General features: G+C 33.4%; 1 protein-coding gene across 4 annotated transcripts in view; it reads left to right on the top strand.

Annotated features, from left to right (window-relative positions):
• MACROD2 (mono-ADP ribosylhydrolase 2) overlaps window positions 1-15,844 on the top strand; it is a 2,172,380-nt gene that overhangs the window by 1,523,070 nt on the left and 633,466 nt on the right. For all 4 annotated transcript variants that reach the window (XM_074287830.1, XM_074287831.1, XM_074287829.1 and 1 more), the window contains exon 8: window positions 14,596-14,669. In XM_074287830.1, the coding sequence (XP_074143931.1) occupies window positions 14,596-14,669 (74 nt within the window). The remainder of the gene's footprint in view (window positions 1-14,595; window positions 14,670-15,844) is intronic.

The raw sequence follows: 15,844 nt of genomic DNA, 5'->3' as shown, positions 1-15,844 counted from the left end.
TAAATATTTTTAGTTATTCATTTATTCTCCTCAGCTTTTAAATTTCTCTTTAGTCATACTATCACTTCTCCAACATTCTTCCCAGTTTCCTCACCCATCCCTTATAATTAATAAATGTAGTCACACTCACATATATACACACACAAATCCACACAGTGGCCACTTATGAAAATGTACTTTATCTCTCCCCCAAGAATGGGACAACATATTTCATTGTAAATTTTCAATAGATACCTTTTTTGTGTGTGTGTTCATCAGAGTTCTTAACTCTTTCTCATTTACATTGATAGAGAATTTGATCTTTCGTTTCTGGTCACTTCACTTTGCATCAGTTCCTATAAATCTTCCTAGATTTTTCTGAATACATCTCTTTCTTACATCATAATAACGTTCCGTTACATTTATGTTACCCATTTTGTCCAACCATTTCCCAATATATGTACATGAAATTTATTTCTAGTTGTTTTATTTTTCTACAACAAAAAATATTTTATTCAAATGAATCTTTTTCCTTTTTCTTATATATTTTTGGGCTAAAAGCCTACTAGTGGCATTAATGAACCAAAGGGTATATATAATGATTTTTTGGGTCAAGTTCCAAATCAATTTATAGACTGGGTAGATCACTTCATAATGCTACCATTCTACCATAGTGTACCTGTTCCTCCAACAGCCTTTCCAATAGTTGGTCATGACTTGTTCTTGACAAAGTTATACTGGTTCCTTGTAATGGTTCCTTTTTTATTTTTAAAATCTTTATTAACTATTGTTGTTCAATCATTTCCAGTAATATCTGACTCTCTGTGACCACATTTGGGGTTTTCTTGGCAAAAATACTAGATGGGGAAACTTAAGCAAACAGGATTAAGTGACTTGTCCTAGGTAAGAGAAATATTAACACAATGACAGAAAATTGTTAATACCAAATGTAAAATTACCTGCCATTTTTTTGGTGTACAAAACAAACATTTGTTTATAATAAATCATAAAGAAATTTATTTTAAAATAATACTTTAGGGTCAAAGTGCTTGAGGCCACAGTTGAACTCAGGAAAAGTCTTCCTGACTTCAGGTGTATTTATTCATTGTGCCATCTAGTAGCCCCTTACTAATTATACTTTTGAATAAAATACACTAGAATTTTCCCAAAATTTGAAATCAAGTTTACTAATTTAAAGTTTGTGGAATCCTTCATGTGTTGAATATCAATATATTGTCCTTCTCCAATCCTGTGATATCTTATCTTTCTTCCAAGAGCTTTCAAATAATTCAACAGTTACACAGTCCAATTTCTTCACTATCTTAGAATGTGGTTTGTTTGGTGATCAAGGACAGGTAAATGCTCTCTCAATATGTTCTTACTAATATTGAGCATCAATTCCCAATTAAATATTCGTTGTTGTTTGTTGGGTTTCTTTGAAGTGGTCTTTGCATTGAAAAAGTCATTTTTCCTTTTTGGGAACCTAAAATCAAGATGAATCAACCAACTCTAACTCTGCTGTGTTGAGAGCTATCACCATCTTATTTACTATATACAGTGCTTCTGTCCTTTGTTATATTTTTTCTTTAGATATCATTTTAAAGAAAAAAAGCAAAACTTTATTGCCCATAACTTTCCCTATGAAACAGTATAATATCAAGGAGTCACATATATACCTGACATTATTCTCATGCTTTTGTATTGATTTCTGTTATGTTCTGGGTTTGTTTGTTTTTTACTTCCATCTTCTGTGCAATTATACTGGCTTCCTTGGACAAGCATCATGTCTCCCCACTGGGATTGTTTCCTACTGTGTCTTTAGAATTTCATTCTTGAGAGTTTCACATCCCTCCTCAAATGACTTTCACTGTAGAATTTTAGTTCATGGGAGCCCACCTATCCTTCCTCTGATTCCTTTGAAATCCACTCTGGTAAAATCTAGGGTTTATGTGAAAGTATACCAGGCTTTCCTCTCTTTTCTATCACAAATCTTAAGAGGAGATACTTTTCTTCTGAAACTACTCAATAATTTCCATCCCAGCAACTCCTCTAGTCTTGCTGCTGAAAATCAAACAAAGCAGGAATTTTCCTTTTTTGGTTCCTCCATCTTTTGAAACAGGAACTTTTCATCAAAGCAAGCGGTTCACTACTTTGTCAGAGAATTTTAACAAATGTCTATAATCGAAATGCATCATTACTACAGCATGTCTTTAACTTATTTCTTCTTTGTGATCAGATGATTTGTAGTGTTCTTTGATGATAGTCCCAAATGTTTTTTTTTTTGTTTGTCCCAAATGCTTATTTCCATGTTTTAAGGATGAGATACAAGATAAAGTTCGATCTCATCCTTAACGCTCTTTTAAACTATTCTGTTTCTTTAAACATTTCAGGCTTAGATCTCATCATTTTATTTCAGAAATATCTATCTTGTTGCCTAACATACTTCCAGGTAATTTTGCTTATTGTCTAAACTTTGGATATATGAATATTGATTTTTTTGCATTATGAGTTTTACCATCTTGTTCCCTAATATACTTCCAGTTAATTTTGCTTATTGTCTAACTTTGGATATATGAATATTGATTTTTTACATTATGAGTTTTACTATTAGCTTTGTGGGGAATTTTGCCATATGAGCTTCTCATTGTTCAACAGTGATTATTCTTACATTCTTTCTCATCTTTAAAGTGTCTCTCACCTGGTGGATATACTTGGGTATTTCTCTCTTTCCTATTTTCTTTAGTTTGAAGCTACTTTGATTAGATTTTTAAGACAATTGGCAAATATAATTTATTAGCTTTTATTAAGTATGCATTTTATTCCTTATTTAGGAAACTATAATTCTTGATTTTTAAGTTATAATTCAGAAATGCAATTTTCATTCACAGACTCGTCTTTAAATTAGTTATTTCCCTCCAAAATCATCTTTTTTTTCCAGCATTCTTTGTTTACCTATATAAGAGGAAGGAAAACAGCACCTCTGCCTCTATGATTTCAGTTTCTTTTGCATAACTTTTTAATTTTTGGCAATGTTTTTGAGATTCCTTCTGCCAGCATCATTCATGCCTATCTGAATGACTAAAAGTGGGTTGTAGTCATCCATTTTGAAAAGATTTGAAAGGCTTTGTTATGTCTTAGGTAAATGTCCCAAGAATACAATGAATATCATTAGTATTATGATTTTAACAAATAGTTTTCTCCACTTTCTTGCCCAAGAACTTATTCACTATACTTCTTTTTATCCTCCAAACTTTACAGGATGGCCTTCAAACATGGAAGCATTTGTAGAACTATATCATTAGTACTTGGAGAACAAATGGCTATTTCCTCCTTAGAATTTTGGTGCTCTCCTCCCTTCAGAAAGAGCCTCAAATGCATTTCTTAGAGATAAGTAGGCTGGGGTCCTTCTTTCATTCTTTTTTCTGCATGACATTCTGCTTTCTAGTCTTTTCATACAGGTCAGTGTTCCCTACTGACTTCTCAGATATGTTTTCTTCCTTTTCTTCACACTAATGGCCTTCTGATTTGAAAAAGAATACTTCATTGTACTTAAAAACCTGAAGTGTGGAGAAATGTTGTTCCTCCAGCCCCTTTACTTTCTCTACTGGAAAAAGACTCACCAGCATTTTGTGCATAAATTGCAGTCACTTAACTGTGACAGAAATATAAAAGTCACATATTCAATGCAAATTACTCCAAAAATCTTCTTGCTGTCCATTATTACTGGTAGTTTATATTCCTTTATCACCTATTTATACCTTATTCCCTTTATAGGTTTACTTTTCTTTTCTTATACAGGTTTATTCCCTGTTGCTTCCTATGCAATTTTGTTAATTTTTGCTTCCTTTTCTCCCCTTTTACTCTCTTTTATGGTTCTGCCATTTGAGTAACTATACCATACTAGGCCCATTTTATTATCAAGGTGTCCCATATCATACCTATTCTTGGAATCTAGTGAAGAAATTTCCATTTGGAAAATCCTTCATTAGTTTTCAGCTTCTAGATATAACATCTTGATCCTTTAAACATGTTCAACGTGATCTTTTTTCCCCTACATTTAAACATAAAGATACTCAAGAACAAGATGATGCCTCTTGTGTGGACGAGGAATACACTGGACCCTTGTCTCCTGGCTAACACTCCTTTGCACTTTTCAGTATTCAGCAGCAGCACTCACTGCAGTAACATGGACCAATGTCACTCTTATTACTTCACCTGTTTTATCTTTTGTGAAATTGAGCCTTTAGCCAGAATTGTCTGAGCTGCTACTCCAGCAATCCGTTAACTGTAAGGCTCCTCGAGCTCATTTCTCTCAAGTAATTTGATTCTCACGTGCTTTGGGGATTGCTTTTTTGGTTGGAAGGAGGTAGAAGGGAGGCAGCTGTAGAGGCTGACAAATGCAATTTTGAGAAAAAACAAAATACCACCTGTCCCCATACCTTGATGTGGTGGGGGCAGGGTTGGAGGAAGAAGTTTTGTTTTGTTTTGTTTTGTTTTTTAAGAACTTAACAATTTCACTTCAACTTTTTTTCACATAAATTCAGAAACTGGAAATTTTTTTTTGGTTTTGTTTTTGTTTCTTTCTGTCCTTTTGGTTCTTAAACAAGGCCTTTTACCTTTCAGTTTCCCAAAGATTAAAGTTATTGTGTTATTTTTAAAATGCAATTCTGCCATTAAAATTCAATTTGGAACAAAGCAGATATAACTGTTAATGTTTTTAAAATCAGAGAGAAAAATCTCTTCTTCTCTAGGGCATTCTAAGATAGCTTGGTGATGAATAGTTTGTAAGAAAGATGCTTTATAAATGCCTGTTATTTTTATTGTAATTGTTCATGTTTATGCAGAGAGGAAACAGCATCAACTTTTTCTCATTAAAATAATCAAGAATGAGCGAAGACTTTAAAAAGTGGATATGCATTGAATTTCCAGAGTTGAAAATAATTTGATTCTTAAACTATTTCCAAGCTATTTGGCTATTTATAGCAATTCAGTACCAATTTGGTTAGTATGTTCACACAGAATATCTTTCTAAATAATGTGCAACTTATGGGGGGATTTACAATTTCATAAAATTACTAGTATTTTATCACAGCTTTGGGCCAGTGCCCTGCTGAAGACAGAATCACTTTTAGATGATTCTTACTAAAGGAAAATTGTTCACCTGAAAATAAAACCATTCAATGCATAAACAACAGTGTGGTTTAAAAAGGTCAATTTTGCCTAGGTTTTGATTTTCATAATGGTTTCCTAACACAAATACTTTGAACGACACAGAGTTAAAACAGAAAGTAGATGTCTTGTTTTTAAGTTAGTGAGAAAAGAAGCAAGAGAAGAGGAAGGACTGATTAATCAAGTAATTAGGATTTATATCATTTGGAATACCATTTTGAAAATGAATATTTTTAAGTGATTGGTATGAATACATAGTGATGATAATAATAATAGTCTGAGATTTCTACCAAGATGGCCAAAGGTTATGTCTAAATCCAAATCTTTTGCTCTTTTAAAAAAGTAAGAAATGGCGCAATAGATAGAGCACCAGCCCTGAAATCAGGAGGACCTGAGTTCAAATCTGACCTGGCTGTGTGACCCTGGGCAAGTCACTTAACCCCAATTGCCTCAGCAAAAAAATAAAAAATTAAAATTAAAAAGTAAGAAATACACCAAATGAAGTAAAAGAACAATTATTTTTAATTGGGGAAGAAAGGGAGGAAGAAATCCCTTTAAGATAATGGGGACTGGTAAAATAGCAAAAGTCATCTACTATATGGAAAAACTGTTCTACTCTAAACTATAAAGCTGCCTCTTCCCCTCAGTCTCCAAGGTTTGGATTCTGAAAAGTGATTGCTGGACAGGGAAGAAGTCAGGAAATAACATGTTCTGGGATGTACTACCTCAAAGGGACTTCACCAGCTGCCCTAATATCTATCATTGCTATAAGCTCTGCTACATTCTCAGGCTTGTCTTTACCTCCTAATTGAACTCCCCATTATAGAATCCACATGGAATCTGTAATAGCCTCAGAGGTAGAAAACTGCTTAGAGAGCCGATAGGATACCCCACATCAAGGGTCTTTATAAGTCAGTAGCCAAAATCATCTCTACTCCTCAATTCCACAAATAAAGCCTCTACAAGGGGAAAATATTTTTAAAAAGAATACTAAGCTTTGCTTTCTGTTTTCCTAGTCAATGAATGGATTGGGACTGAAGGATTTAGGATTCAAAAAGAGATCACAATGATTACAAAGTTGAGAATTCTTGAAAAAAGAAAGGATGAGGATAATCTTATTTTATTGATACATGTAGAAGTGAAGGACAGAGTTGGAGTGTTAGGAGCTATGCCTGCCATTAGGCAATATCTTTCTGCCTCCCAAAGCTTTTCTGTTCTGGGGCCTTTGCAGTTTGGTATTGGCAGTGATGGTGATCTGGTCAGGAGCCAAGCCAGAACTACGGAGAACTGAGTGAGTGAGTGAGTAATGCACACATCATGGTGGTGACAATTCCTTTTCCATGTCTCTCTGTTCCAGAAAGAATAGCAGTCTTCCATTAGTTGTCCAAAACACCCAAGTGCTATTTCTTCTTTCTCCAGAGAGTATTGGAGTTAAGAAAGCAAAGTGTAATCTAGTTAACATTTTTATCAGTGACTTAGATAAAGGCATTCGTGGAATACTTATCAACTTTGCAAGTAATGTAACGCTGAGAGGGATAGCTAACATATTGGATGATAGTAATTAGCCAAATGGAACTTGATGGGATAGACCATTAGGCTGAGACTAATTAGACGATTTTCAACAAAGATACACTTAAATTCTTCACTGGGTCAAAAATGATCTTCAGAAGTATAGAATGGTTAAACAGCAGCTGTTCTTCAAAAGATCTTGGATTTTTAGCAAATTGCAAGCTCAAGAGAAGTTAACAATGTTATGTGGTAACCAAAGTAGCTTCTATGAATTTAGATGGCATTAAAAGTATAGTTTCATGCCCAAAGGGCCCTCAAACTGTGCATACCCTTTGATACAGGAATGTCTCTACTAAGCCTGTATTCTAAAGAGATCATAAAAGAGAGAAAATGGTCTACATGTGCCAAAATGTTTGTGGCAGCCCTTTTTGTAGTGGCAAGGAACTGGAAATGAGTGGATGCCCATCAGTTGGAGAATGGTTGGGTAAATTATGGTATATGAAGGTTATGGAATATTATTGTTCTGTAAGAAATGACCAGCAGGATGACTTCAGAAAGGCCTGGAGAGACTTACATCAACTGATGCTGAGTGAAATGAGCAGGACCAGGAGATCATTGTACACTGAAACAAGATTATAACGATGAACAAATCTGATGGGCGTGGCTCCTTTTAACAATGAGATGATTGAGACCAGTTCCAGAGATTTTGTGCTGAAGAGAACATTTACACCCAGAGAGAGGCCTGTGGAAACTGATAACGTTCTCACTCTTTTTGTTATTTGATTGCATTTTATTTTCTTTCTCACTTTTTTCCTTTTTGATCTGGTTTTTCTTGTACAGCAAGATAATTGTATAAATAGGTATGTATATATTGGATTTAACATATTTTTACCATATTTAACATATATTGGATTATTTACAATATAAGGGAGGGGGAAGGGGGAAGGAAGGATATTGGAACACTAGGTTTTCCAAGGTTTAATGTTGAAAAATTATCCATGTATATCTTTTGAAAATGAAAAACCTTTAATAAAAATAAATAATTTTTCTTTAAAGAAAGAAGTATACTTTCAAAGAGTTAGGAGATGATAGTCCCACTCTATTCTGTCATCCTCACATGTTATCTGGATTATTGTATGCAAATCTATACAACATTCTTTTTTAAAAATTTATTTTAAATTTTGACTTCCATGCAAATTACAATAACTCTAAGGTACCACCTCTCAGAATGGCTAAGATGGCAAGAAAAGGTAATAATAAATATGGAAGGGGATATGGGAAAACTGGGACACTATACATTGTTGGTGGAGTTATAAACTGATCCAACCATTCTGGAAAGCAATTTGAACTAAGCCCAAAGGGCTATGAAACTGTGCATATCCTTTGATCCAGCAGTGTCTCTCTTGGGTCTGTATCACAAGAAAATCATAAAGGAGGGGAAAGGACCCACATGTGCAAAAATGTTTGTAGATGCTGTTTTTGTGGTAGCAAAGAATTAGAAAATGTGTAGATGTCCATGAACTGTGGAATGGTTGAATAAATTGTGGTATATGAAGGTAATGGAATATTATTGTTCTATAGACAAGATGAACAAGCCTCTTATTTATAGGAGGATGGGGCCTTACAGGTAAATTGTATTAGGCTTAGAGCCTTGCTGCAGGACCCCTACTGTGAATCTGGTTATGGCTGTGCTGCTCTTCGACCTCACTCCTCTCTCACCCCAGTGAGATAGATCTTTCCTCCTCCTCTACCAATTCTGAGGTATTTTTCTAGTTATTTGAAGGAGAATTTGGGAAGACTTCAGAGGATTCTTTTTTTACCTTCCCTCCCCATCTTAGCACATCATTTATTTTTCTTTTTTAATGCATTTTTTATTTTTAAAGCTTTTTATTTTCCAAATATATGCATAGATAGTTTCCAATATTCATCCTTGCAAAACTCTGTGTTCCAATTTTTTTCCCCTCCTTACCCCTAAACCCCAGATGGCAGTAATCCAAAATAGGTTAAACGTGTCAGCACATCATCATTTAAGAAGGATATTGACAAACGAAAAAATATCCAAAGAAGGATGACCAGAATGTTAAAGAGCTTTGAGTTCATGCAATATGAAAATCAGTTGAAGGAACTTGTCTATTTATCCTAGAGACCAGAAAACCCAGAGATTCATGATAGTTATGTTCAAATGTTTGAAGGATTATCACACAAAAGAAAGATGACACATGTTTTGTTTCCTGTCACTATACAGAACAAGGAATGGATATAATTTGCAAAGACTTGATGTAAGAAAAGACTACTTAGCAATTAGAACTATGCAAAAATAAAGTTGGCTGCATTGAAAGGTGATAAGTTCCTCTTCTTTTGGATTCTTTTAGATACAAGGCTCTATTTGAAATGACTCTCTCAATTTTGAGAAAATTATAAACATGATAAATCATCATAATAAATATCATATTATTATATCAATAAAAATAAAATAAAAATATATTGTTATATTTCTAAGAACAAAAAAATAGGCTTTATTTTTTATTAAAACACTAAAAAGTATGGAAATAAACAGACATTGACTTAATATGATCAAAAGAATCTACCTAAAATTAAAAGCTATAATTATTTGTAGTATAAAACTTATCCCTATATCACCACAAAGCAAATGTGCTTTTTATGTCCCCTCTTATTTGATACAGTGCTAAAAGCAATAGTTACAGAAATAAAACAACAATTTAAAAAACTGAGAAAAAGCAAAGAGAAAACAAAACAAAACAAAATCTCCTTTGATCTCTCTATATCCAATAGCTATTTTCACATATCTATCTTTTTTGTGTGGCTAAACTCCTTGATAAGGCCATCTATAATCAATGCTTCTACTGTCTTTGCTCTTAATCTCTTAGAAACTCATTGAAGTCTAGCTCTGACTTCATCATCCAACAGAATCTATTGTCTCCAATTTGTCAATTATCTATCAGATAATCTAATTATAATGAAATAATTAAATAAATTTAATTACCTTTTCTCAACTACCAAAAATTTCTTTGCAGATAAAGAGGAAAACATGCAGAAAAATAGAGAATCCAAGAGATGTGTAAAGATATAGCTATACATGGGTATAAATTTATACACATACCTATAAATATATGTGTGTAGATATAGGTATACACATTTACATATACCTGCACTTAAATACATATATCTATATATAAATATAGGTATATTTATGTATGCATATAGATATATGTAAACATAATATATTTAAATGCATTTATGTATCTCCATATAAAATGTTTTAATTGATAAAAGGACATAATTATATATATATAAATGTAAATGCATATTAATCTGTATATATATAATGTATTCATATTTGTGTATGTATGTGTATGTATATATATATGTATATATACCCATAGCTTAGATTCCAGATTTTCTAAATGTCTTCCTTTTTAATCTGTAAAATGTATTGTAATTAAATGTATATCATTAGCAGATTTAATATTCCTATTTTCATGCTTTTTATCATTACTTTAAATGGAATAGCCTAATTCTTCTTCCTAATTTTTTTTGGTTTGGCCAGTTTTGTTTTTTTGGAGGCAATTGGGCTTATTTAACTTATTATTATGTATTATTATTTAATGACTTACCTATGGTCATCCAGCTAATCTGAGACTGGATTTAAACTCAGGTCTTCCTTACTTCAGGGCTATTAATTTTTTTACATGCATTTATATGTGTATATATTACATTTGTGGAGAATTAACACAAAAATATAAGACTGAGTCATTATCTTTAACCCTCAGATAAATGATCAGAGAATAAGAGAAATCATCAAAAGACTTTCAATATTGACACTAAAAGTTCCTGGGGTTTTTTTTTTTTGTTTTTTTTTGGCGGGGGGTTGTTTGTTTTTTTTAGGAAAAATAGTAGGAGAAATACACATTTTAAAACTCCAGTATTTCAATATATTTTATATCAAATTCAAAAACTATTATCAAAGACAGAAATTGTTCTTGTTGGAATAGTTGTGAGAATGTAGATATACCGCATTTTGAGTTAAATTGTGAATTGATCTAGTCATTCTAGGAAAAAAATGAGTAAATTCCTGAAATGTTTCAATTATCTCAGGACTGGTCAGAAAAGTCAATGATCAAAAAACTCTTAGTTGCAAATCAAAATCTTTGTATAAATACTTTTTTAAGGTAGCAAAAAACTAGAAGCAAAGTTGGTGCCCATGACTTCTCAAAATGTGAATATTAATCATATTTCATTAAAAATGATGAATAGAGAAATCCAAGGAAAATTGAAAAGGCTCATATAAAGCAATACAGAGAAAACAAAGCAGAATGGGAAGAACGTGCTCTACAGTGATGTAAATGACAGCTTCACTAAAAGATATCATAAATTAAATTAAGTTAAATGACATGTCTTAGTTAACAATACCAGCATTGAAACAAGCTTTCTTCCTTTTCGTAAAATGGAAGTGGATTGCAAGTTTAGAATGTTGCATTTGCTTGCATGTCATAGTCTTGGTTTTTATGCCTGATTCATTTTCTTTGCTGTAAGGGAAGGTTTTGTGAAGAGGGGGATGTTGGAAAATTGTTTGAAGAAAAAGAAAAAAAATCAATGAAATATTTAAAAAATATATAAAATATAAAAGTAGCAGAGGTTTTATATGAATTGATCTAACAAGTTAACCCTCAGATTTTGTATTTAGAAGATATTGCAGTCTTATGGGATGGAATGATCAAGGCAAAGAAACAGGAAAGGGAATGATGAGAATGAGGGAAGATTTGGCAGGAATCGCCAATATGCGAAAGGAAGTAGTTTAACATAATATTGAAGAAACAAATTGGAACTAGATTATGAAGAGTCTTGAATATCAGTATCAAGAATTAATAAAATGCTGTAGACAGTGGGGTGCCACTAAAAGATGTTTTTTAATAGTGAAATAACCATATTGGTGAATTAAAGAAAATAATTCTACAATGATATAGAGAATAAGCTAACAAAATAGAGGCAGCTAGTATCACAGTGAATAGTGTCCTGACCTTGGAATCAATTGACTCTGAATTCAAATTTGCCCTCAGACACATGCTAGCTATGTGTTCCTGAGAAGGTCACTTAATCTTGATTTCCTGAAGGGCCAGCTTTGAGAGATAGGACAATACAGTGGAAACAATAAGATTCCATTAGATGGGTGGAATGAGTGAGAGGCAACAGGTGAAAATTACTCTTTCAGGTTATAAACATGAGATATTGGGTGGATGGTGGTGCCATTAGTAAAAATATAAAAGTTTGTGTAGGGACAAGTATAAGAAGTAGGGAAAGAGATGATTTAAACATTTTGAGTTTTGGTTATTTGGGGACATCTGGATGGAGATATCTAATATTGATTTGGAAATGTAGTAGTAAACATAGCGGAAGAAGCTATAATGGAAAAGATAGATTTGGGGTACATCTCCATGTAGAAAAAGATGGAAAGGAAAGAAGGGGGTTTTTGTAGAGGGAGAAACTGTGTCTGTGAGGAGGAAGAGGAGAGAAAGGAATAGGGAGTTGTAGGACAGAAAGACATGGAGGGGAGAGTATTATTTGAAAAAATCAAAACAACATCTAGATGTATATTTTAAATTAACTTTGTTTTTCAGTCAGTTCTGTTAGTTTCAATTGTAGGCAATGCTTGTTGCTTCTCAGGCTGTACATTTATCATGTTCCATAGAGAAAAATACAGGCAAATTAGGACTTTTCTTGGTCTTTTTTTCTCACCTACAAATGGTTCCTACATGGTTCCTAGTGACCTTGAAAGATTGCAAATTTAAACATTAAATTAATGTATCGTACATTTTTATACCATAAAAGACCTTCATGTGCTTGTTTCAAAAAGTCTTTTAGGAAGTGTAGAAATAACAGATTTTTTTTTGCCACTGAAGTTAAACTTGGTTATCTGTGCTAATAAATAAATATACCACCAAAAACGCAAATGCCAATTCCAAATGTTTTCTAGACTTCATTGGAGAAAGGGAGATTTCCAGGCTTTGAATAAACCTTTGTCCTATCTTTAGAGAAAGAGTTTGGACGAAAATACAGCCACATTATCTTTAAACTTTCCATTTACTAAACTTTTTTTTTTTTTTAACTTTATTCCTCTTGCTAGTTTTCTGTTCTTACTTTCTATGCTTTAGGACATGGCTAAATGGAAAGACATATGGAGGTGGAAATATTTCTGAAAATCTTTGAAAGTTGTTATTCAACTCACAAATGCTTAATAATTGACTCAAGTTGCTGTTTGTAAAGTACCTCCTTAGGTGATTGTAATTGTCACCTGGTTATTAGTACAAATGATTATTAACAAACTTCTTAAACCTAGAATCTTCACATGCAGTTTTCAATTCAGAGACACTGGCCTCCTTTTCTCAAATAGGAAGGTCCATCTCCCAGATCCAAGTCATTTTCACGGGCTGTTCCCTTATCTAGAACTCTTTCTTTTCTTATTCCCGTTTCCTGGCTTCTTTCAAGTTGTAGCTCAGGATCACCCTTCCTGAGAGTGCCTTCTCTCTGTTTATTTCCAAATTATCTTGAATATAGTTTGTATTCATAACATTGTGTGCTGTCTTCCTTTTTAGGCTGTCCACTCTTTGAGAAGTCCAAGGATTGTCTATGGCCTTTATATCCCCAAGGCCTGACACAGTGCCTGGCACACACAGTAGACACTTTATAAGTGTTTATTGACTGACTGATTACAGATTCATGACAATATTCTTAGAATATTTTTAGAATATGGAAGAAAAAAAACAGAAGTGGTATTTGACCTAGGTCCTCTGGTTCTAGAACTGGGGTTTTTTCCACTCTCTTATTTTGTATTTTTCCTTTTCTTTTGTTCCAGTTTGTTAGCCTTCTTCACCTTCTTCTCTAAAGCAAGTGTAGAACTATGGCATAGAGAGATGAGGGAGTATAAGGAAAAAAAACCTAGAAATTTTCACATACCCTCATCCCTCAGGGTGCTTTCCATATTAATTATTTCAATTCCCCACCTAAGGTTACAAAATAGAACAGCTTTATGATTTTGTGCCTGAAAAAGGAGACAACTTTACAACTTTCTTCTGAATGTGGAAGCTACGCTGAAAATGAATAGTTATAATGATGCAAGGTTTGTAATTCATATTTTAGTGTGATTTTGATACTTTCGAGGAAACTGAAATTGGTAGAATAGTTACTACAGTGTAGAAGGCTTGTGGTTACTCTTTTAAACTGCAAAACTTTTTTCTTCCCATATTATAGTATCCTAAATTCCTGCAGAGAAGAATACTAAATATGCCTATTTTATTTTCGCATTCCCTGTCATAGGTCCAGATGTAAAACATTTTCATCATGAAAACCTCTGATCAAGTGACAGGATTGATGACTGTTTCTATTTCTAAAATCAACTTTAGTATTTCAAGTGCTTGTCAGGAAAGCATGGCTAGGTGCCTAGGCTCACATTCACACACACACATATGATCTTAATCTCCAATTTTCTTTGAATATACACATCATTCCCATCCTTCCAAATAAAGCCCCAATCCCACCACTTGCTTAATGTCTTCCCAAATGACTCTTGCCTTGAAGTGATCAATCTCTCCTCTGAATTCTTGTAGCACTTGTTGTCAGTAGAGTACATTGAATAATTAATCATACAACTCTTGTGATGATTCACATTGTTTGGCTCTATTTGAATTTTTGTTGTTTAAAAAAATAATATTCACAATTATTATTTTTTCTCTCTCCACAACTAGATTTCAAACTCTCTGAGGGTGGCAACCATATCTAATTTGTCTTTATATCCCCCACGTTGTCCTTTACAATGTCTATAAATTTGGTCTGATTTTATTAAAGATGCAATCACACGAGCAAAACGTTTTCTATACTGGGTTAATTCTATTTTGTTTTGATCTTTGTTTGCTCTTGATGTAGGATTTCCAAATGAGCCAGCTGCAACCATAGCCCTAACCACCATCAAGGAATGGCTGAACAGGAATCATCATGAGGTAGGAAAAAACAAATCCTCTTGTGAGCGCAACTTGTGAAATTTGATATACAAATGCAAGATGAAATTAATTTTGTAAATACATTGCTGGTTCTCAGTGCTTAGACAGGGCTGTGAACTATAGCCTCTTAGCCCCACTGTCTAAGTAGCATATCACTCAAACAATCACAGCAGCTTGCCATAAGATTGATTTGATTGTACCAATTGATATTGATTGTAAAGAAATAGGGAATGACAGGGTTTACTGCAGCATAGTTTGATTCTTTCTGCTGAAGGTTGCATAGAGAAAGTGTGATTTGGATTTTGCTCTGTATAAGAAGCAGGTATGGACTTGTTTTTGTTTTTATAATTTACTTACAAATAAAGTTCACAATAATCTTACAACCAACATCTTTATAAGCAGGGTGTACTCTGTGTTCGTTAATTTTCAGGTATCCTACACTTCCTTTAGTATTTTTTAAGTTGTAACTAGCTATTTCCTTAATGTTAGATCCTAGTGGGAGATTTCAAAAGTCCTGGATTTCTTCCAGCTAAGCTGTCAGGGTGGTGATTTTTTTTTTTTTTTAATGAAACAAAATGCTTCCAACAGAGTACTCTCCATGCCTCCTATTCTTTTCATTTAAAACAATCTTATGCGATGTATTCAGCAGTTGGACTAGAGAAATGCTGAAGGGAAGGAAGTGACAAAATAACTGGAGGCAACTCTGAGCCTTAAATTTCAGACATTTGGTAATTTACATATTATGATAGCAAGCAGATTTCAAAGGATGTGCAATTTATTGCCTTTTTCTTCTAGGATTTTTCTTTTTCTTTCTAGACCTCTGTATGAGCTGATTAGGATTGTGCAGTTATCATAATGAAAGGATTGTATTCCTGGTTATTTTGGACCAAGGTAGTTTTCTTAATACATACAGGAAGGATGTATTATTTTATGGAAATGCCTGGTTAGCTAGGTAGGCCTCCAGGTACTCTCTTAAGATGGAATGGTCCTGGGTGCTTTCCTTTGTTTAAAGGGCCTTGGTGTTATGCTCTGCTAATTGCTGCAATGTCATATCTCTAAAACAGGTAAGAGCATCAGAAAATTCAAACAGAAGGAAAAACCATCTGGCTGTGCTTTCTTAGCTGCTTTCCCCCTTGCTTTTTAAGGGGCAAATCTGACAAGTCAAATTTGTGTTC

The sequence above is a fragment of the Sminthopsis crassicaudata genome, chromosome 2 (genome assembly GCF_048593235.1).
Source record: "Sminthopsis crassicaudata isolate SCR6 chromosome 2, ASM4859323v1, whole genome shotgun sequence".
Lineage (NCBI taxonomy): Eukaryota > Metazoa > Chordata > Mammalia > Dasyuromorphia > Dasyuridae > Sminthopsis > Sminthopsis crassicaudata.
Note: the sequence above shows the minus strand (reverse complement) of the source record. Positions and strands in the feature narration are given on the sequence as shown.